Raw genomic sequence first — 21,047 nt, forward strand, 5'->3', positions numbered from 1 at the left:
AAGAAAAATAAGAACAAGAACAGCAACAAAAAACAAACATGACAACTTAAAAAATGAATGAAATAAGAAATCAGCTTATTATGTTGCCAGTCTATTTGAACAAGAAAAGTTCTTAGAAATTCAGAAAATTACGGATTTTGGCGAATTATTAATATTCAGTTCAAATGACAAATGTCATGTAGTGTAAAACAATGCTTAAACAGTGAGTTTCGAGGTAAGAAAACAGTTAAATTATGTGTAGGTAGGTCGGGTGTGTAACACGTTTTATCTCAGACACTTTGCGGAAGTGACGTTATGTTATTATTATTCCAGGAAAAGGACACGGGAAAACCCTGAACTGCGTCAACTGCGTTTTTATGATACATTTGGATGTTGGCTGATGTTTAACATGTCCACAAGGTATGTTTGATGTGTATTTTATGAATAGAATAAGGATACGAGTGTTAACTTTGTGAGCATTTCGAAGTGCGTTTCGAAAGTAGCTTGGTACCACTAAAGTTGCTAACTGTTTACATTAGCTATAACCTTGTATTCAACTGAGAGCTGTGCTCTTTTTTTCTTGACGTGTCTGCTTTTTATTTGTCAAGGACGTTATGTAAAAACGTAATATTTAACACACTACGTAAATGTTTTGCTGAGATGTTAAAGACTACGTGCCTGTGGATGAATGGTTAAAGTGTCTCATAAAGTATGTCGCTAAGGCCAACTGGCTGCTAGCTAGCTACATTGCTAAGCTAACCAGATATGAATACTGTTTTGTGTAGGCCTTGTCCGAAACTTGCTTACAAACTGGTCATTTTAATGTTTATTTTCTCTAGCATTTGGTTTTATTGTAACGCTAGAAATTATGTGATTACTCTGAATGATAGTTGCGGTCTGTTTTTGTCAATTCTCCGTCCCAGGCCAAACTACGTCGAAAAAAAATACCGAGGCCCAAATGGAAACTCCCCCTAAGGCTTTAGCCTTCGTTCTCGCTAATCATGTGTTGATTTTAATGGTAGAGTTTAAAATAAGCAAATTCAATGCACGTTTAAATGTGTTTTGTTACTCGATTATGTTTGTGATACAACGGCAAGCTGTAGCTCTGCCTATATCGAGTACAAAGAAATATATATGAAAACTGGATTTGAACAAGTGTAGATACATTTATTGATTCCTGAATGAGGTTTCATGTTGCACCAAGACCTTTGATTCCCGACTGGTGACATTTCTATGAATGTATTTGAGTGATGACAAAGGACATCACTTAAATATAAGTTGTGCCACATGGATACAAGCCAGGTTCAATTGCAAAGACGAAAAAAAAACATAAACACCTTTATTCGAACATTGAAAGACATATTTGCCATTTTTATCGTATTTTTTAATGATGAGGAACGTCAAGTGGCTCAGTCCCCTGTAATTTATGTAATTGTAAGTTCAGAACATCCCATGTAAAACCTTTTCAGATGTCAAAGTTTACATAACTATTTTTTACCATTTAAAGTAAGCTGAAACATAATGAATCATTCCTACGGACAGCAATTTATGAAATACACACATTGGAATTGATGAACTGATCATATAAAATAAAGATTTACAATGTGAAACATATACAATTCATTCATCTTTGGTTTGGGATAATCGTAACGTTTGCGGATTATATCGCAATGCAGTTGTGATGATTTAAAGATAAGCGGTTTATTTTTCTAATTTAATTAAGTACTTATAAATTTGATGCATGTATATTTTAAAAAACTAACCACAAGTGATGTTAGTGAGCTATGGACATTTTTTTTTCTTCTTTATAGCTAAAATTGTTTTAAGCACAGCTGCACATTATGTCCACAAGAGGTGTATTCCTTTGCTTTCTCATATGCTAAAACTCATGAAGACTGAGAGGGTTTATTATCAGTTACATTATTGCCAATAACGGCAATAGGATTGAAATTAAATATTGATTCTGAAATTGTGCACTGCTAGTTTGAAGTAGGGGTGCACCAATTACAGTTTTCTGGCCGATCACGATTACTAATCTTTAAAAAGCCTGACCTGGCGATTCTTAATTTGTGCATAACTAATTGTTTTTTTGTCTGAAACAGTGCAAATATAGCAAGAAAGTCGCTCAGTTGACAACAGAGGGATGACTATCACTAATGGCAAACTTAAAACTAGCGGTGCACCAATAAACCAACCAGCAGACATGACGTGGTGGGCGGGTCTGTCAGTCAAACCTCTGTTACAGCAGATCAAAAGAAAACAGTCATTGACTTTTAGACCTTTGCTGAGGTAGATCAGATCGGCTTCACATGTAAGTATCGGGCGATCAACAATCTTCCAAAATTAAGGAAATCAGGGTAGATTTATCAGCTTGTTGATTTCTTGGTGCACGCCTAGTTTTAAGTATCTTACCTAACAAATGAACATTCATTTTAAAATAGGAAACATTTCCTTATCGATTCCTACATTAATTAATCTAGAAATGTGCAGATAAAGTCACTTATTTAGTTTGAAATCATTAAGTGGCACCAATATGAAATTGGCGCCATCAACCCAGGCCCAAATGCAAACAACTCATACAGTAGGAACAAAAATGTCTAACCAGTCAGAAACTGATTAGCAGATCATCCAATTCTTTTGCAAAATGTTAATTTATTGCTCTCTTGCTTTGGCTTGTAAGATTTATATACACTGCATAACTAAACAAAAACTGCATATGCTCCTGAAACACATACACCCTTCACCAAATATATATGGTTACATACATATTGCCCAATTCAGACTATGGTTTGAAAGCAAGTTGACTATTCTTAAGGCAGTTTTGAAGAAAATTTCTTGCAGTAATTGGTGTCATCTTAGCAAAAACTTAAGACATGTAAATTACTGAAGGCCTTTTTGTTGCCATTTGGGGATTGCTTAAACAGAGGTATGCATGTCATCAAAATCCCAACCCTGCTGGTTTCTTTCTTTCTTTTTGGAACCTTTTAAACTTATTCAGACAGGAAGTTGTGATATTCAGTTACTTCAAAGAGATTAGGGGCTTTTAAAATTGATCCGCTACCATATAGATTTTGATTGGACCAATGGACTTACCAACACTTTTTCACATCCTATTCTATCAGAATAGAAGTCGATGTATAGCAACAGCTTTTTGTGTTAATTGTACTTTTTCTCTGGAACATCAACTAACATTTGGCTTTTCATGGTAGGAAAAGTCAAATGTTAGTTGATGTTTCTGCTTTTTATATGCAGTGTAAAAGCCTTTCATTTACATAGAAACTGAACGCATTAAGCACAAACAGCAGCTGGTTTTTGCTAGGAAATGGGGGCTGAGATAGGAGTGCTTTTAACCATGTGGAATGAATGACGAACATCGGAAGAACAAATAAAAAAACAATTGAAGCTACTTGTACTTTTCTTAAAAACAGTTTTAAGCCCAATGACATTTAATTTGGTAGAAAATTAAATTTCCTGAGAATAATGAACTAGCACAAATTTTTGTGAAATCATGAAAAGCCAGACTTTTTCAAGTTTTGTATTATTCTTGTGTAGCTCTAAGGGTTATTAAAAACAAACAATACTTCTGAATTCTCTTTTTTTTTAAATCTATAGCTTTACATGTATCGACTCAATATGTGTTTGCCCTAGTAAAATGTCTGAATTTTACTCGGGTTGTGATGTTAAATATAAGTCGGTTATTACATGAGTTGTGCTAGTAGTTACTTTATAGCAGCTGTTTGGCTATATTTAGCTCATAAACCTGATAGAAAGTAACAGCGGTGTCCAGCATGTCATCAGCTATTGGCTGATTATTGGGCTCTTTTAATCTCGCAAAGGTTAGTTCAGAGTAACAGTGGTTAATCTCCTTGCTGAGTTAACAAAAGCATAAACATTTTAAGATAAAATGTTTGTGTTGTATTAAACCTTTTAATGACAATAAATGTACGTAATGAAATCTGCCTTCCTCTTTTATAACTTTCTTGTTTGTTGCATTATAGTGCCCAACCAATTTCCTAAACCACTAGCGCCTCACATTTTATTCAGTTTTATTCTGTTCCAGTTTGCTTTTTTTTTACTGCTCCTGGTCACAGTAAACACCAACACTGGGGTAAGTTTTTCCTTTGGCTAATCCTTTTTTTTATGTCCTTTCCTGTGCAGCCACTGCTGAATGATATATGGCTTTGTTCCTGGATGGGACCTTATTGAGCAGAAACATGGACACATCAAATTTTGCCCACGTCATCTTCCAGAATGTGGGGAAGAGTTACCTGCCCCATGCTGCGCTCGATTGTCACTATACCCTGACACAGTTCATCAAACCACATCCAAAGGACTGGGTTGGTATATTTAAGGTGAGGGAGCATCAACACTGCTTTATGAAAGGATTAAAACTGAGTATAAGATGCAAATAAACATTATTGTTGCACAGTTTTTCTTTGCTGAAGGCTTTTCTAGTGCATCGTAAATCTGGAACTTGCTGACATCTTGGGTATCTAATTACATGTTAAGGCCAATGCACACTCCACAAGAACGGAGAAAGTCACCCTTGCAGTCAAGGCTGCAATAATAAAGTTCTTGCTGGCCTACATTTCATACTTCACAAGGGTTAATGTGCAGAATTTCCCAAAAGTCTTCATAGGGCTGACACACAACATCACTTATATTTCATATTTTTCAGACACAGCAAAATAATAATAAAAAAAAAACATTCTACATGTGTCTTTCAAACCAGGGCTACAAGAATCACATAGTTTTGTTCTTGCAACCTGGGGAGAGAGAATAAAGTCTGTTTTTGGAGACAATGTTTTACCCTTTAGAGTATGACTTAATTTTACACTGCGGAAAGGGAGGGATTTTTGATTTACCTAAAACATAGAAACGAAGTATTAAGTCAGGCCTTACAAAACTAAAATATTGCAAGTGTAGCCATTCACATGTACTTCAAAGATGAGCTTGGTCAGAGGGAGTGAAGCGTCTTGGCCCTCACCACAAACTTAAGTGTCCCACATGGATCTCATTATAGGAACACATTAAATCCAGTACAGTGGCAGTAATTTATCTGAGTTTTGTCTGAAGTTTAGTGATCGTCTTCTCAACTAACTTGCTTTTTATCTACCAGGGATGAGATGAAAGTTTAGACAACTTGACAACAAGTTAAAAAGCACAAACTAACAGCTCTGTTTAGTTTGCTTCCTGCTGAACTTCTCTTCCTGTTTGAAGTGTTTGTCTTTGAAAGGAACTCGAGTAATAAACCAAGTTGATTTATCTTTTCATGTATGTATACCTTTTTAAATGGTTTATCACAGCAGAGAATAAAGTACAAATAAAGAGAGCTAAATGTGTAGCTAACACATTTAGGTCTTCTGGAACATTAGTTGAAATTATTGACACATACAAGCTCTCCTTCTTAAGATGCTACTTTTTACTAATTTCCAGAGATCAGCTACAGGTAGCTCAGTGTGCTATCATTATGTTCTTTCATATCTGAAGCTGGCATTTGAGGATTAGCAGACTGACAGAAGTGTTGTTGATGTACTTTCCACTTTACAAATGCAACAAATGTCTGTTTGTCACTGGAACCACTTCTGCTGCCAGGTCAGATGTGAATCCTTGCCATATTTTCCATCCTCTGCTTTTCCCTTTGATAATCAGAAATACTTTACTAATCCCAAAGGGGAAATTACTCGACATTGGAACACCAGACACCTGATGTAAAGTTAGTCATGTAAGACAGTAAGAATTAAATTATCTTTAAGGTAACCTTTTGGTATAAATGAGTTTTGTCATAGGCTGAACATGTATAGTTTCACTGTGACAGCCAGGAATGATTTCCTATGTTGCCCTGTTTTACATCGTGGCAGTCTGAGTCTGTTGCTAAACAAGCTCCTAAAACTGTTCAGCAAATAATAGAGAGGATGTGAAGACTAGCTTAACATCGTCCCAAGTTTGGACAATGTTCTCCTCTCGAACACCATGTCCAGAGAGTTTAGTTCATCCCCTGTGACGTGACTGGCCTTCCTGTTGATTTCCTTAACCCTCAGGCTGCATCAGCTGACAACAGCGAACATGATGGCGCTAGCCACCATAGACTCACACAATGTCCGTAACAACTTCTGGCAGATGCTGAGTCGGACATTGAGTCTTCTCAGAAACAACAGAGGCCCTTCTGGATTTGGATTTTTTTGACCAGTCTACTTTATTGTCCAAGTACACTCCCAAGTACTTATACTCCTCCACCCTGTCTACTGTGACCCTTTGAATGTCAGCAGGGGTCATTCTCAAGTCCACAAACAGTTCTTTAGATTTTGCATCTGGTCTGGCTTGAAAGTCTTGTCCTATAAGAACTTTAGCAGGCCTTCTATTTCTCCATGCTTAAAGGTCGGACGTTGGAAATTATCTTATTTTGTGCAGTCACCTATTTAGCATACTTAAAGATGTATCTTTGAGTATGCAAAATTTACTTGGTAGTAGTTCAAAGTAGTAGTTCGCTACTTTGACCTACTTGTTCAAAGTAGCAAACAAGTAGTTCGCTACTTGTTCAAACTACTTGTTCGTACAAGTAGTTCGAACTACTTCAAAGTACTTGAACAAGTACTTTGAACTACTTGTTCAAAGTAGTGAGGAAAAAGGATGGAAACTCATGATGAATGTATTTTTTGTCAAATCATTTTACAAAAGTCATGTAGGCTTTTGTATACAACCAAATGCAAAGATCAGGAAAAAAGGGTTATGTTAGGTTGAATCTGTTTCAGTCTAGGTTCAAGGTTTGATCTTTAAGCCAGTAGCTGTTCAGAATGCTGAGCACAGGTTTGTAAACCTTTAAAATCCTGTGATTGACGTGCGAGTCATTTGGTGGAGGTCTCTTTCTCTGTTGTTTTTGTTGAAAATTCAATCTATTGATTTGTTAGTGTTTTGTCACTGTCATCTAGATCAGTTTTTCATTGTATTTTACAGTTTTCTAGCTTGTTCCCTGTAATTATATAGGATTGTAATAAATGGCGGATTTAAAAAAAAAAATTCTGTGTAATATGCCCTCCTGGATTTTAACAAGAAATACAGTTTTTGTACAGTTTTAAAAGTTTACTAAATAGATAAAAAAAAAAAAACTAAATATATTATTAGTAGTGAGTAAATGGCCTGCTTTATCTTGTCTGCCTATAGACAAACAAAGACTTTGACTCGTGACTCTGTGAACATTAACCACACTGCAACTTGCTGGTGGTTCTGTGGTTCATAAAGGATTGTTGTTGAGGAAAGGCGTCAGAGAAAGCAAACTTAGCTTTATAATTAAACTGTCTCTAAGGACGACCTCTTTGTGTGATTCATTAACAGCTCACTCCTGGTTCTATGCAGCCTTACTGGCGCATTGACAATGTTTCACCTCCTTCAGCATTATCCTCTCGGGTTTAATGCAAAATGTTTTTAAAGTAAAACGTCATCTATAATATAAAGCTTGTTCTCTTCACTGGGTTTTACTCCCAGTCACTAATTTAAACATGTTTAAGATAGCTCAACACCATGTCTCTGTTTTTGCTTATTTATATTCTAACCAGAATGCTTTAAGTTCCTCTCAGTTTTCCCCAAACACCACCTCTGCAGCTCTAATGAGTGGACCGGTTAGAGCTAGCCCCTCAGTAATGACACTCACTAACGAGGCACATGTTTTAATTGCTTCCTGTTCTTAACTGCTGGAGGCTGGACCTGCACAGGCAACAATTGGGGTTTCTCTCTCTTTTTTTTTTTTTTTGGGAACTCCAGAGCCCTTCTATCCGTGACTCACTTGAACACACTGCACTGTAGCTGCGGGCTGTTTGTACACAGCTGAGAAGATAAACTGGCCAGTCAGGAAAAGAAAGTTAAAATCGAAATCTGCTGTTGTGTCAGCTTGCATGAATTATAAATTTTGGCAAAGTTTGCATCAAATGACTGACCTTGGTTTTGTCGCAAAGGCTGGTGTCGCAGTCTGGTTTTACTGGATTTGTTGCGGATGCATGTGTGCACGCCTAAAAGCAGCCCTCTCAATGTGACACTGATTCAGTTTGACACTTTTATGGCACCAGTCTGAAGTCGTGGATGTATTTTCTGCTCTCCCGCCTCCCCCCTCCTCAGCAGACATCAGTTAACAAGACATAAAATACATATAATTACATTTTGGTTTTCATTTTCAAGTTGCCTATGTATAAAATTTTCACCTATTTTCCTCTTCCTGTTAACAGTGAGTTGTTGCTTCAGTTCCGCACTCGGGCTTTTTCACGATGAGCATCTTGAAACCTCCGGGAGGTGGTTGCGTTATGGTAGTCTTTCCTCTTTGAGGGCCAAATTGCAATTGTAGACATGTTCCTAGCTGCCATGGTAACATAGATTTAAAAGCCCCTCCATTACTTCAATATACCAGCTTGAGATAATTTGGAAGTGCCTGTAGATTCATGTAAAAAAATCTCTACTGTTGGTTCCCCATTGTTATTATAATGCACTGATGTGGTTGGAGCGTCTGGTTAAATGGATTCCCCTCAATGTGTCACAGGTTGGTTGGAGCACAGCGAGGGATTATTACACATTCTTGTGGTCGCCTCTCCCAGAGAACTACGTGGAAGGCACAGCAGTCAACAGAACCGTGATCTTTCAGGGTAAGGTCGTGCTGTAGCTTTCTGTAATTCTGACGCATTTTAATGAAGATATATGAAGGAGCTGGTCAGAGGATTGTACGGATTCAGGACAGAACCATTAAGTGCACTAAAATTCCAGTCTATCTCCACAGATCTACAGATGTAGAAAGAATGTTACACACCTGGCTGGCAGAGATGACTACAAGTCATATTAATCAGTCCTTATTGTAGAAAAATCTCACACTACTTAGCTTTAAGTAATGCTTTAAGTTGTGTACATTTGTTATATAGCAAACACCGATTTCCTCTGTTAAAAATCATAATTTTTCATAAAATAACTGGTGGATCAAATATTATTTCTAAAAATTCCTTCAGAATAAACGTAGCTGAATTGTTGATTTATCTGTACTTATTCAAGTAGATCAGGGTCTCTAGGTATCAATAAACTCCTGTTATCTTGGAGTATATATGCACTAGTTTGGATTATGTAATGAAAAAAAGGGCGTATGTATGTTGTCCTCAAGGGAGGATAAAAATCTTTAAAGCTTTAATGTTTCATCAAGTCCTCGTTTACTGCCCCACCAACACAAACTTAAAAACAAAAAGTTTACTAAACTCTTCTGGGATTTGGGCCGGAACCATGTGCTTTGGGCTGATGACATCTTGTGAAAGGACAGATGGTAGTGGGGATAGAGCTCAGTCTGCCTCTGACTTGCTAAGCTAGGTAGTCACAGTCCCTCATTGGCTGACTATTATCGGGACTAGCCGACTTCATAGGTTGTTGTTTGTGCAACCAGTCAGCATCAGAATTTACAGCATAAACAAGAAATTTCTGAGAAGAAGATTAGGAAGGTTACCTGTATAATTTAAGCTATTATTGTTTAGTAAAGAACAGTTTGGGGAGACTTCCTTAAATGTTACCGGAAGTGTTGACGTTGTCATTCTACACCTGCTTTTCGTCCTGCTGTTGGGTAGGGTGGAGACTCTGTGGGGCTGTGGGCTGTTCCTGGTCCAAACACCCTGGGAACTTTGTTGGCGTTTGTCTCTTTATTTGGCATCACACTCAGAGGAACCAGATTCTGGAATGATCTCGATATGGTTTAAAGAAAAATGTTATGAAACATTTCAGGAGTAGACAAAATGAAGTGTTGTCTTGCTGTCAGAATGTCAGTAGAGCAAAGCACAGACAGTATAGGCACCAATAAAGGAAAAAAATAAAGGAACATTTTCTATTTTTGCATATACTTATGTTATTTTAATAAAATAAATTAAAGTTTTAAGGCTCTGGGCTTCTTTCCCAAGAGTGCCAGCACATTTTTCCTCTTATGTAAAACAATCCTTCAGATATGAGGTAGAATAAATATAACTACACATGCTTAATTGGGAGTTTAGATTTAAAGTAACATCTTGATACACATTTCTATTTTAAATGGCTAAGTGCAGCAAATTCCTACCTGCTTTTACTTTACTAAATCTAGATTTCTTTGCATCCTTCTTTAATCACTGTTTGCAATACTTCCCTAGGTTACTATGTCCCCAATGACGATGGGGAGTTCTACCAGTTTTGCTATGTGACCCACAAAGGGGAGATCCGGGGGGCAAGCACGCCTTTCCAGTTTCGTGCAAACAGCCCTTCCGAGGATGAGCTGCTGACTGTTGAAGACGAATGCAATTCTGACATTCTGGTCGTCACCACCAAGGCTGGCTTGCTTGAGGTACAGGATCACATAAAACCGCTCATTTAAACTGCGCAGACTTTCAATCTGGTTGCTGTAAAAGCGACAAAATTTTCAACATTTTTCTTGTTTGAGCAGCAAAAAGTGGAAGAAGCTCAGAGAGAGAAAGATGAGCTGCTGAAAAGCATGGCCCTCATCCAGCAGGAGAAGGAGCAGCTTGACGCAGAGAAGGAGAGTCTGCAGAAGGAGTTTGAGCAAGAAAAAGAGACCTGTGCCCAGCTGAGAAGAGAGATCCAAGTAAGTTTATTCTGGTTAGGCCTGCCAGCTCCATGCAAATCGGTATTTTTAATACTCCCATCAATTTAATGAAACCAAATCTTCACTTTTAGCTTTGATCTGAACTGGGAGTTTGCTTTGAAGTAATTACAGATTCTAAAACACATAATTTATAAAACGATTGTTCTTGTTTTAACCTTTTTTTAATTTATGGCCAAACAGTCTGCTAGCACCCCCTAGTGAAGCAGCCCAAACATGCAGAGTAACTCGAACCAGCAATACACTAAAGTAGTAAATCACACTCTGACAAATAGAAATGCCTGCATTATCAAGGTTGTCATTCCACTTTTTATAGCATAACATTAAGTCTTAAGAGCATTGTCAGTAATAATCTGGTGTACCGCTGTGTGTCATAAATCTGCTGGTTTTAAAGGTTTTACAGATGTAAATATGATTACAGATTTTGTGGTTGTTAATTTTATTGCTTTACTTTTATATGAAATTTTTATATGGTGTGAATATAAAGATCCCAAAACTCTTCTCATAAGCAAATTGTAAAAAATTTATTTTGCTTTTTTTTTTTATTCATCTTCAGAGTTCAAAAAACTCTACGTGGAGCTGTGACTTTCTTTATGATTTAGACTTCAACGACAGTAAATTTTAATGCCGTACAAGCATTTTCCAAACCTTTTGAGACAAAGCCAGACATGGAACGGACTCTGTTATTTCAGATTTTAACCCATTTAGATCCTTTATCTCTTGGCACAAAACCCACCGTAGCTTTTATAAGTACGATTTCAATTAGCCATTGTGCAAATCAACAAGTTCAAGTGTCCAACCTCTTTTTATTTGGTGGTTTGTTTCCCAGGAGGTGCTGCACTCGTCTCAGGCCCTTCAGGAGGAGAAGGAAGAGGTCAAGAGGCGACTGGAGGATGCCACGGCCAGGATCATACAGTTAGAAGAGGATCTGATTGGAGTCACACAGAAGGGACTTCAAAAGGAAACCGAGCTGGACAGGTGGCTTGTTAAAGACGAATTCAGATTTTTGGAATGGATACACCCCAAAATTTTCCGTTATTCGTTAATATGTGCTAATTTTTTTATGTCTTTTTTTTTTCCATCTAGCCTTAAAGATCGATTGAAGAAAGTCGCTCTAGAGAAAGAGGCTCTTGAATCTCACGTAAAGAATGAGAGAGATGAGAAGGAACTCTACAAGGTGATGTTTAATGATTTTAAAAATTGAACTTTAGAAATAACAATATCAAAATTTACATAAAATGAGCTTAAGTAACTTTTCAGCCAGATATATCTGTATCACCCTACTGGTTTGTTTAAAAAAAACACTTGGTGACAGCTTTACCTTCTAAATCATTTGCTGTGTAATTTGAGACATGCCAGACTTGGAGGCATCCTTCGTTAGCTTTTGTTTTTTTCCCAATTCTTTCCTGTTTTTCCACTTTGTGCTCTTTGAATAATTTTGTGTAGTGGAACATTTGAGTCTAAACGGGGCATGCCTTATTCTGTCTCCCGGTCCGTCTGGTGTTTGTGCGTCCTGTGTTGTGGTGGGTGCTCCACAGGAAGTGGGAGGGCCACATACTGTAGTGTCGCCACAGAAATGGAGCCCAAAACCTTCATATCTAATTTAGCTTGCACCATCACACAGAGGATGTTGCCGAAGGACAATTTTAAAACCTATCTTAATCTCTGTTTCTTTTTAATGAGGTCACACAACATTTGATTTATTAGCAGGGGTTTGACGGAGTCTTGAAAAACCCAAATAGGTCTAACCAGAAGAAAGTAGAGCGTGGAAGAAGTCTCTGAGTGTCCAATATTTAATCTAAAACCTTGAATTTCTGAAAATAAGAAAAAAGAAATAAAAGGCTTTTCACTCCGATTTTAGCTTAGTAACTAGCAGAACACAGATAAATGGGCACTTATTGAAAAATAAAAAGAAGACCAATTCAGCATTTTTATTTCTTAATTCTTTTTGGGAAAGGTCTCTGGATGATCTTAAATCATGAGTTTAAATTAGCACTGTGGCCATTAGACTGGGCCTGGCGTAGGTGCCAAGCAAATCACAAACTGTACCGTTAAAGAATCTTAACTTGGAGTAGGATAATCCAATCAAGATTTTACGAGACAAAATGTCTAAAATTAGATTATAATCCATGTTAATTAATTTCAATAATTCAGTTATTTATTCCAGTGGTTTTTATGCTAATTTTGAGGATTAGGGTGTTTAGCTTTTGAAACTCATGAGAAACTTCAAAATTTAAGTTGCTCATGAAATTACAATATTACCTCAGAGCAATAAAAACATTAATCCCAGTAAAGGCATTTTCCATTTTGATCTACACAACAACGGGGCGCAGTGAAGCAGATGCTCACTTGCAGTCTGCACGCGCAGTCTCACATGTGCATTCAAACCGCACCAGAATTCACTTCAACCGAACCGAACCGAGACTTTTAGGCGGCTCAGACTTCACTTTTTTCTGGTCTGCATCAGCGTTCGATTATGCATTCCCACCTCCACATACGAACCGGCCGATGGATCAGAGTTTGATTGAATAGGGTTGTTGTGAAAGCACCCCAAGAGTCCTTCAAGCAAGCGTCTTTATGAGATATTTAGTGGAAAGAAAATGTGGTAGAAAAAGTGTGCTAGCAGCTGTGATAACCACAGCATAGAGAGAATAGGAAAGCAAAGCAAATTCATGAGTTTGAAAAAGACTCACAAGGTGTGAATCAGAAAGCCTAGTTAGGCATTGTGTTGTTTAGTAATTTGTTGAACTCAGGTAATAAAACCCAATCGTTTAAAGTTTTTGTTCTGTATATTAGAAAAGCTACAATAAAATTGCAGAAATTTCAGTCTGGAAAAGCATGAAATTTTGAAATGTTAAATTTTTGTGTTTTTATAAATGAGGCAAAAGGTTAAAAAGTAAAAAAAAAAAAACTGTGTGTGTGTTCTGTTCCTTTATATTTCTCTTTGTGCTCGCATCAGATTCACCTGAAAAACCGGGAGCTGGAAAACACTAAGCTGAGTGCAGAGCTGCAGATGCTAAAGTCCGTGGATGTAAACAAGGAAAACACCATTGCCCAGTTCAAAGAAGAGGTGGGACGCCTGCAGGCATGCCTCACAGAGAAGGAAAAACAGTACAAAGAAATCCTGGCCAAAGTTTCTCCTTTGGTATGAATTACTAGACTGTTTTTTTTTTTTTTTTACCAAGTTTTAAATTAGCATCAACGGTAGAAGATGATGCCTTTTAATATTTAACTACTATATAGTGACTTTAAGACCTCTGCTAGACCTAAAAGTCTAATGTGACAATAACATGTGGTTGTACCAGGGTGACATGAAGGCCCTGAAGGAGCAGCTGCGGCAGAAAGAGGATCAGCTCCAGGCCAACCAGCAGCAGTCCTCTCTGCTGGCCGCCGAACTGAGGGATGCCTCCAGCGCCCGAGATCGCACCATGTCTGAGCTCTACCACATGAAGCTCGAGGCGGACGCCCTGCGCCAGGCCAAGGCCGAAGCTCAGGCCCAGTGTGTCCACCTGGAACTCGTAGTCGAACAGATGAAGGCAGACGCCAAAAAGGAGGCGGTGAGCATGAACGTTTCCGTCACAGGCCTTCATTTAAATAATTTTAGACAATGACTTTCGTTCAGTAATTAGCCGATCAGGCTTTTCCTGACCAGTTTCGACTCCTACCCTATTTTCATGCAGTCGTTTTAATGGTACTCTTCTTCTTCTTCTTCTTCTTCTTCTTCTTCTTCTCTCGTCTTTGTAAAAACAGGCCAAATTGGAGGAGGAAGCGAGCACAGACCCAGCTGTTGTAGCAGAGCTGCAGAGAGAGGTGGAGGACCTGAAGCTGCGGCTGCTCATGGCTGCAGAGCACTACAAGGAGAAGTACAAGGAATGCCAGCGACTGCAAAAACAAGTCCTCAAACTATGTGAACAGCAGGGGGTAGGTTCCAGCAGACACCAGCCGCCGAGCTTTATCCGTAAACAGAACATGGGTTCGGTTTACGGATTAAAGACGGTTTAAAGATGTTATGTTACGCTCTGCCTTCTTTTAACATTCATTTGTGTTGCTGTTCATAGGAAGTGAGGAAAAGCACAGCACAAGAGGTCGCCACAATCCCTGCATCAGGGAGTCCAGACACATCGGTGCCGGGTATTTATGTCCAGTTCTGTCTGGTTGTATGGAAGAAGTAGATGGTTTTATCATAGAAACTGTAAATGTCTTAGAAAAGGCCACAGTAGTTTACTGTCTTAGTTTATGTCCTTTGATTTTTCTCCCCCCAGCCTTTTCAGTCATAAAAGCAATCATTTTATTTTAAACCGTAATAAATGAAGAGATCTACATATTTTGGTTGTATTCTCGTCTCTACAGGCAGCCCAGGTTCTGCTGACCCCATGTTGGAGGCCATCATCCAAGAGAAGCTCAAAGGCATCAGCAGAGAAGCTTCAGACAGAAATGACAAATACAGAAAATGCAAGCAGATGCTGATAGTAAGCAATGTGTCTGCATTCTGCGCAAAATATGCAACGGTCCTCTAATCCTGAGAGGACAAAGTGTGACAAAAACAAAAAAGGGTGATGAGTGTCTGTTGCCTTTTAGGAGGAAAAGGAGCGCAGCAGCTTGTTTGCAGACGAGCTGGCCAAGACGGAGCTGAAATTAAAGGAGCAGCTGAAGACCAACGAGAGTCTAAAGTTGCAACTGGCTGCCGCAGAGGACCGTTATAAGGTCAGGCTCCGAGCGCGGCGCTGGTGCCTTCAAAGCAGTTTGGTCTTCAGACTCGACTGTTTTTATCGGCGTCCATGGCTGGTCTTGCTCAAGGATCGAGACTTTGATACTTTCTTCCCCCCCTGAACATAGTTGTTCTGACAGCGTTGTTTATGAGCCGGCCTATCTGTTAGACGGCGTTTTACTGCTGTTTATGTCAGGCTCTGGAGACAAGCGAGGTTTGGCTCGGAGGAATCCTTTTTAGTCGCACTGCTAATGCTGTGTTTGGCTGGGGTCAGGCGGATATTTGCTTAGTGTCTCAGGAGAATCCAAGCAGGTTGTTTTGCTTTGAGGAGTATCGAACGTAAATCAGGCCGCGGCCAAAGGAAGCCGTTTATGCTTGTGATCAATTAATGTCACATGCCGAAGCCTGCCTGTATTTCAGCGAGACATTTTTCAGTCAGGAGCGCATTAAGTGTAAGAAAAGATGGTCTTTTCATTCCTTTTGGTTTTGTGTCCATTGTTTACCTCAGAGTCAAGTAGCTGAGAAGGGTCGGGAGCTGAAGGAGCTGAGGGACTCGTTTGCACTCGTTGTGAAGGAGAAGGAAAAACTGGAGGGGGTTAGTAACAGCTTTCATTTTCTCTTTTATAGACTCCTGCCACTCCAAACATTCCCTAAAATATAACGTTTTCTCTTAGCCATTTCGTCTGGGTATAAAATACCACTAATTGTAGAAGCAAATTAAATGTTGTCTGTTTCATTGCTTTGCTCCACAGTAAGGTCCTGGCAGGCCTAAAACTGCTAATGTTCAAAGAGGTGGGATCACCCCATTTGAGGTTTAGACAGTCAATTAGCTTGACCTCATTAATTACAAAACGGTTCTAATCATAAAAAAATTGATTTTCTTTTCTTTAATAAAGCTGTTAACTAAGCTTAGCTTTGAAGTAAAAAAAAAAGGTCCCTTGCATCATATTCCCAAAACAGCTAGGTGGCTTCTGGGCAGAAAATAAAAATGACATATCACTATTGTTTTTTTTGGTGCAAAATAGTTTAAATTCTGCTTTTGTTTTCCCTAGGAGCTCCAGAAGAGCAGCGGCAAGAAGGGCGATCAAGGGGCCAGTGAGAAAACCAGCTTGGAGAACCTCCAGACCAGTGTGCCTTTAATTCTTCAGTACCCCGTCCCTTACGTCCAGGACACCCCGACCCCACTGCTGGTCTCTCAGAGTCCAAGCAAACTACACTTTGGGAACCCTTATTCCATCTCAGACTCAAAAGGTGAATATTTCTTTTTTTTTTAGAAAAGTATGTGGGATTTTATTTTTTTAAAGTGGTTGAATTATGTCTGCAGATGAGACAGAGGAGGAGTTCTCAGATGATCAGCCTCTGAAGCTGCCCCCCGTAGGCCCACCCTCCTGGGACAGCAACGTGGTCTGCATCCAGCCCTCCCGCAACCTCAGCCGGCCAGAAGGACATGAAGAGGCAGAGGAAAACAACAATGTGAGCTTCTCGTCTGTTTTAGCCACGCCATACCGAAAAGCAGAGGTCCAAGTCCTCTGCATGGCACTTTAGGTCAAAAACCTAATTCATATTTCATCCCAGTAGTTGCCTACCATACTTGCAAAAATTTATTTTGTGTCATTACAGCTACAAACCTCAATATGTGTTATAGGATTTTATTTAATAAACCGAGCCAAAATGATAAATGACTGTGAAGAGGAAGGAAAGTGTTACAGTGTTGGTTTCTTTCCAGTTGTTGAAAGAAATCCGCCAGAAGATGATGTCCCGGTTGTAGTTTGGCACAAGTTGTGGGAGAGTCTCGGCAAACTGATGGAGTTTGGTCAGATGAGACCAAAAGATAAAACATATTTGCCTACATGCAAGACAAGTTTAAATGTGTAGCACATGTTAGCAACAAGGCAATTCAAAGAGCTTTAGATGATGAAAACACAACATTGTAGAAGCAGAATAAAGGAAATTAATGAAAAGTTGGAATATGAACTACAGTTAATGATGTTCCGGTTATTATTGAGTTGAGGGTAACTTAATAAAAGTTCAGATCTAAATTTGTCTGAGAATGTTTGGCAAAAGTTGAAAAACAACGTTCACAGCTGGCCTCTTGGCAGAACTCAGGCTCCAAGTTTGAACCATTTTGCAAAGAGGAATTCACAAAAACTTGAGACATTCCTTAAAAAAAACTTGAAACGGCGATTTTGGGGAAAATTGATTTTACTGGCTAGACTGGACTGACTGAAAAACATGTCTTTTTTCTTTTAACTTCAGAAATGTGAACTGCTCCATGTTGGTTTCTTGTAAAACATCCTAACAAGACGCAGTAGTTTGTGGCTGCAACATGACGCAAAGTTAGCAAGTTGGCAACGTTGGAAGTGACTCTAGTGTCCAGCAGTTATTTTGTAGGCATTTTATTTATTGCTGTTGATTCTCTTTTCATATTTATGTTTTTTTTTTTTTTTTTTTTCCCCCCTTCAAGGTTAACACCAACGAACAGCCGCTAGGAACAGAAACACGCAGCTCATTTGTGAATGATGGACAAACCCCCTTCTGCTTTGACTCCAGGTAACAAACCTTCTCCCGCTAAGTTTTAGTGTTTGCCATACCCTAGCCTCACTCGGCTTCTGTAACATAGCCGCCCTTTGTGTTACCGTTGTCGATGAGCAGGCCACCCACTCTGCATCAAACACACGTTCCTCATTAGCCGGTGCTCCTGTTTGTTGCTCGACTTCCATTAACACGAGCGCTCTCTTCCTCCCTGCTTCTTCCGCTGTCTTTTTATTTTCCTCCCCCTCTCCCCCGCCGCCCACAGCATGGATATGAAACGCTGTCCGCTCTGCGAGGTTATCTTCCCACCCAACTACGACCAGAGCAAGTTCGAGGAACACGTGGAGAGCCACTGGAAGATCTGCCCCATGTGCAGCGAGCAGTTCCCCCTGGACTGCGACCAGAAGGTGTTCGAGAACCACGTGCTCACTCACTTCGACGGGCACCCGCTCAACTTCGACTAAAGAAACTGAAAACCAATGGAGTCTGCAGACTTTCTGCCATCCTCTGAAAAAGAATCACTTTAAGCTCTCTTCTGCATGTAGTGGTGTTCGGCTCCTCTCTGTAGAGCTATCCTAACTTTTGCTTTCTTTTAACTTGGAGATCCACTCTGAGGTGACGTTTGAAAAAAAAAAAAAAGAAAAAAAGACAATGTTATTATTTAGCGTGTATCACAGGGCTTTAAAATCAGTTGCGAATTAATCTTTTTTTTTGAATTACCGTTTTAAATGTTTCCCTTCTTTTAGGATTTGGAAAGAGAAGACTGTTTTACCCTATAATTCTTACTGATTTCGAATGGACATGGGTTTTCTCAGATCTGTAACGCTGCAGGATGTAACGAGTCAGGGAAAAAGAGACGTGTTTACCAAACTTACATTTAACACATGCGAACATATGCTTCCCCTCCTTCATCATCGCTGTACAGGTCATCGGTCAGCTGTCATAGAAAGCAGCATCGGTGCACTATATTCAGTCAGGGAGAAATCTTAAGTAACTATACCTGTACAAGAATATACAGTATATCATCAGATCATCTATTTTAGAAAAATTTAAGGCAATATTGTGACCGCCTTAATACTTTGTGTAATATGTAGATTTTATTTAGCTAGGTTTCCTTTTTTTTGTTGTTCTGATTGTCTCTTATTTTCATATCAACAGCTAATCAGTGCATGCTCAGCTTTTGTTAATTTTCCTTCTTTCTCTTTGAAGCTATTAAGTTATTTCATTCATTAAGATGTTTCATTAGTTTAGTGAGTTTCATGTATCTAAATAAACTAATAAAATTACTTTGAAATTGCACCGTCTGATAATTAATGAGCAGGAGTCGGAGGAACAGGTGAACTTTTATTGTAAAATATACCAAGTTTTCATGAAGCAGCAGAAATACAGTACATATGCTTTTTTTGTTTGCTTTACAAAAACACAAAAATAAATTTAACACTTTAAAGGGTGATGATACATCCACTGTATACTATTTATATATTGACGGTACAGCACAGCCGCAGTTCTTTCAAAAGTTACAGATCTCTCATTCTTATTTAGGATGTGCAGGTTTTAATCCAGTGGCACCAAGAAGGTTTGGAGGCACAGCACAAACTGAATGGCAATTTATTCACACTCTGTCCTATACGAAAATAGAAATGTGTAGAAACGACGGCCTGGTTGGATAAACACGTACGATGACTGTCGGCGGACAGTTCAGCAGCACGAACAAATACTTTCACCTCAAAAACGAGGAAAAAACAAACACTTTCCAGAAATGGCAGCTCCTTTGAGGCCGAGCTCATTTAGGAAGGAGAGCGCTGAAGTAATGACCTGTCCTGGAAATGAAAGACATAAAGGAAGGAGACTTTCTGAGCTTTTTAGAAGAGCACAGCTCAAACGCCAGCGTCGGAGGGTTCGTTAGTTCACTCTGAAGGCAAAGTTAGGCTACACTAAACAAAAGTCAACCCCTCATTTACTCGTACTTTTCTTCTGAGATTAATTAGGCCCGAGCAGCAAAGCGCTGCGAAGGCCTATTGTATCTGTACTGTTTATTAGGCCCGAGCAGCAAAGCGCTGCGAAGGCCTATTGTATCTGTACTGTTTATTATTATTATTATTATTAGGCCCGAGCAGCAAAGCGCTGCGAAGGCCTATTGTATCTGTACTGTTTATTATTATTATTATTATTAGGCCCGAGCAGCAAAGCGCTGCGAAGGCCTATTGTATCTGTACTGTTTATTATTATTATTATTAGGCCCGAGCAGCAAAGCGCTGCGAAGGCCTATTGTTTCTGTACTGTTTCTTATTATTATTACGATTCTGCCCCCCCAAAGAGGCGCCTTTTTGGGGGCTTTATCATATTCAAAAACTCACCAAACTTGGCGGTGGCGACTAGAAAATTTAAAAATTTTGAATTTTAAGGTTGTCGCAAAAATCGCAAAAAAAATTGCTGAACGGCGGCAACTAGCAATTTTCTGTTGACACAATGGTATGAACGTACTTCATCGTAGAGACATGAAATTTGGTACACATGTAGAGCTCACCAAAAGACTCAGAACTTACATTTAATGTTATAAGCCAACTATCACAGGAAGTCGGCCATTTTGTATTGAACGTCCATTTTTTACCTCGATTTTGACGTTTACAGCCTTCGTATTTGATCGAACTCCTCCTAGGGATTTCGATTGATCGACTTCAAACTTGGTCAGTCTGATCATAAGGCATGTTTGATTTAAAGTTATCAAATTGGTGAGTTTTGGAGCATGTTGAAGGGGGGTTAGCAGGGGTCAAAGTTCACCTACTCGCCATGAAACACGAAACTCTTATATTTCCTATACAAAAACAAATAGAGGGACCAAACTTTCAGTGATTGATCGTCATCGGGTGCCCTACAATACCCTATGGTCAAATGATGACATCACTTAGGCCACGCCCCCTGAGAACAGGAAGTGTCATGTTTTACTGTGAACGGTCGCTATCTTAGCCCTTTGACCTCATCAATATGAAACTGTGTCCAGAGACAGAAGACATGTTGGTGTGTTGAGGATTCCAACCCTGACCGGCTTTGACATAGCAGGTGGGCGTGGCGGCGTGGCGAAGTGACCTGTAACGCCGTTGCCATACGTTTGGCTCTGAATTCCACAATTTCGGGCCCAGCTGCTCCAAACTCACTAGGATGGATCCTTATCCACTCACCGACAGGAATTCATAACAAAATTTGGTGGGCGTGGCCTAATTTCTCTATAGC

General features: G+C 39.2%; 1 protein-coding gene across 2 annotated transcripts; it reads left to right on the forward strand.

Annotated features, from left to right (window-relative positions):
- Positions 1–276: 276 nt before the first annotated feature.
- Positions 277–18,829, forward strand: tax1bp1b (Tax1 (human T-cell leukemia virus type I) binding protein 1b). 2 transcript variants are annotated; one of them, XM_032557937.1, is made up of 18 exons: positions 277–399; positions 4,138–4,331; positions 8,504–8,606; positions 10,110–10,300; positions 10,400–10,558; positions 11,406–11,554; positions 11,663–11,753; positions 13,536–13,721; positions 13,882–14,133; positions 14,327–14,497; positions 14,635–14,707; positions 14,927–15,045; positions 15,155–15,280; positions 15,793–15,879; positions 16,337–16,535; positions 16,609–16,757; positions 17,749–17,834; positions 18,082–18,503. In XM_032557937.1, the coding sequence occupies exons 2-18, from the start codon at positions 4,155–4,157 to the stop codon at positions 18,278–18,280; spliced, it is 2,517 nt and encodes an 838-aa protein (XP_032413828.1). In that variant the 5' UTR covers positions 277–399; positions 4,138–4,154; the 3' UTR covers positions 18,281–18,503. The 2 variants fall into 2 exon arrangements, with proteins under 2 accessions (XP_032413828.1, XP_032413829.1); XM_032557938.1 differs by lacking the exon at positions 15,793–15,879 and having other exon boundaries at positions 18,082–18,829.
- Positions 18,830–21,047: the final 2,218 nt, after the last annotated feature.

The sequence above is a fragment of the Xiphophorus hellerii genome, chromosome 3 (genome assembly GCF_003331165.1).
Source record: "Xiphophorus hellerii strain 12219 chromosome 3, Xiphophorus_hellerii-4.1, whole genome shotgun sequence".
NCBI lineage: Eukaryota > Metazoa > Chordata > Actinopteri > Cyprinodontiformes > Poeciliidae > Xiphophorus > Xiphophorus hellerii.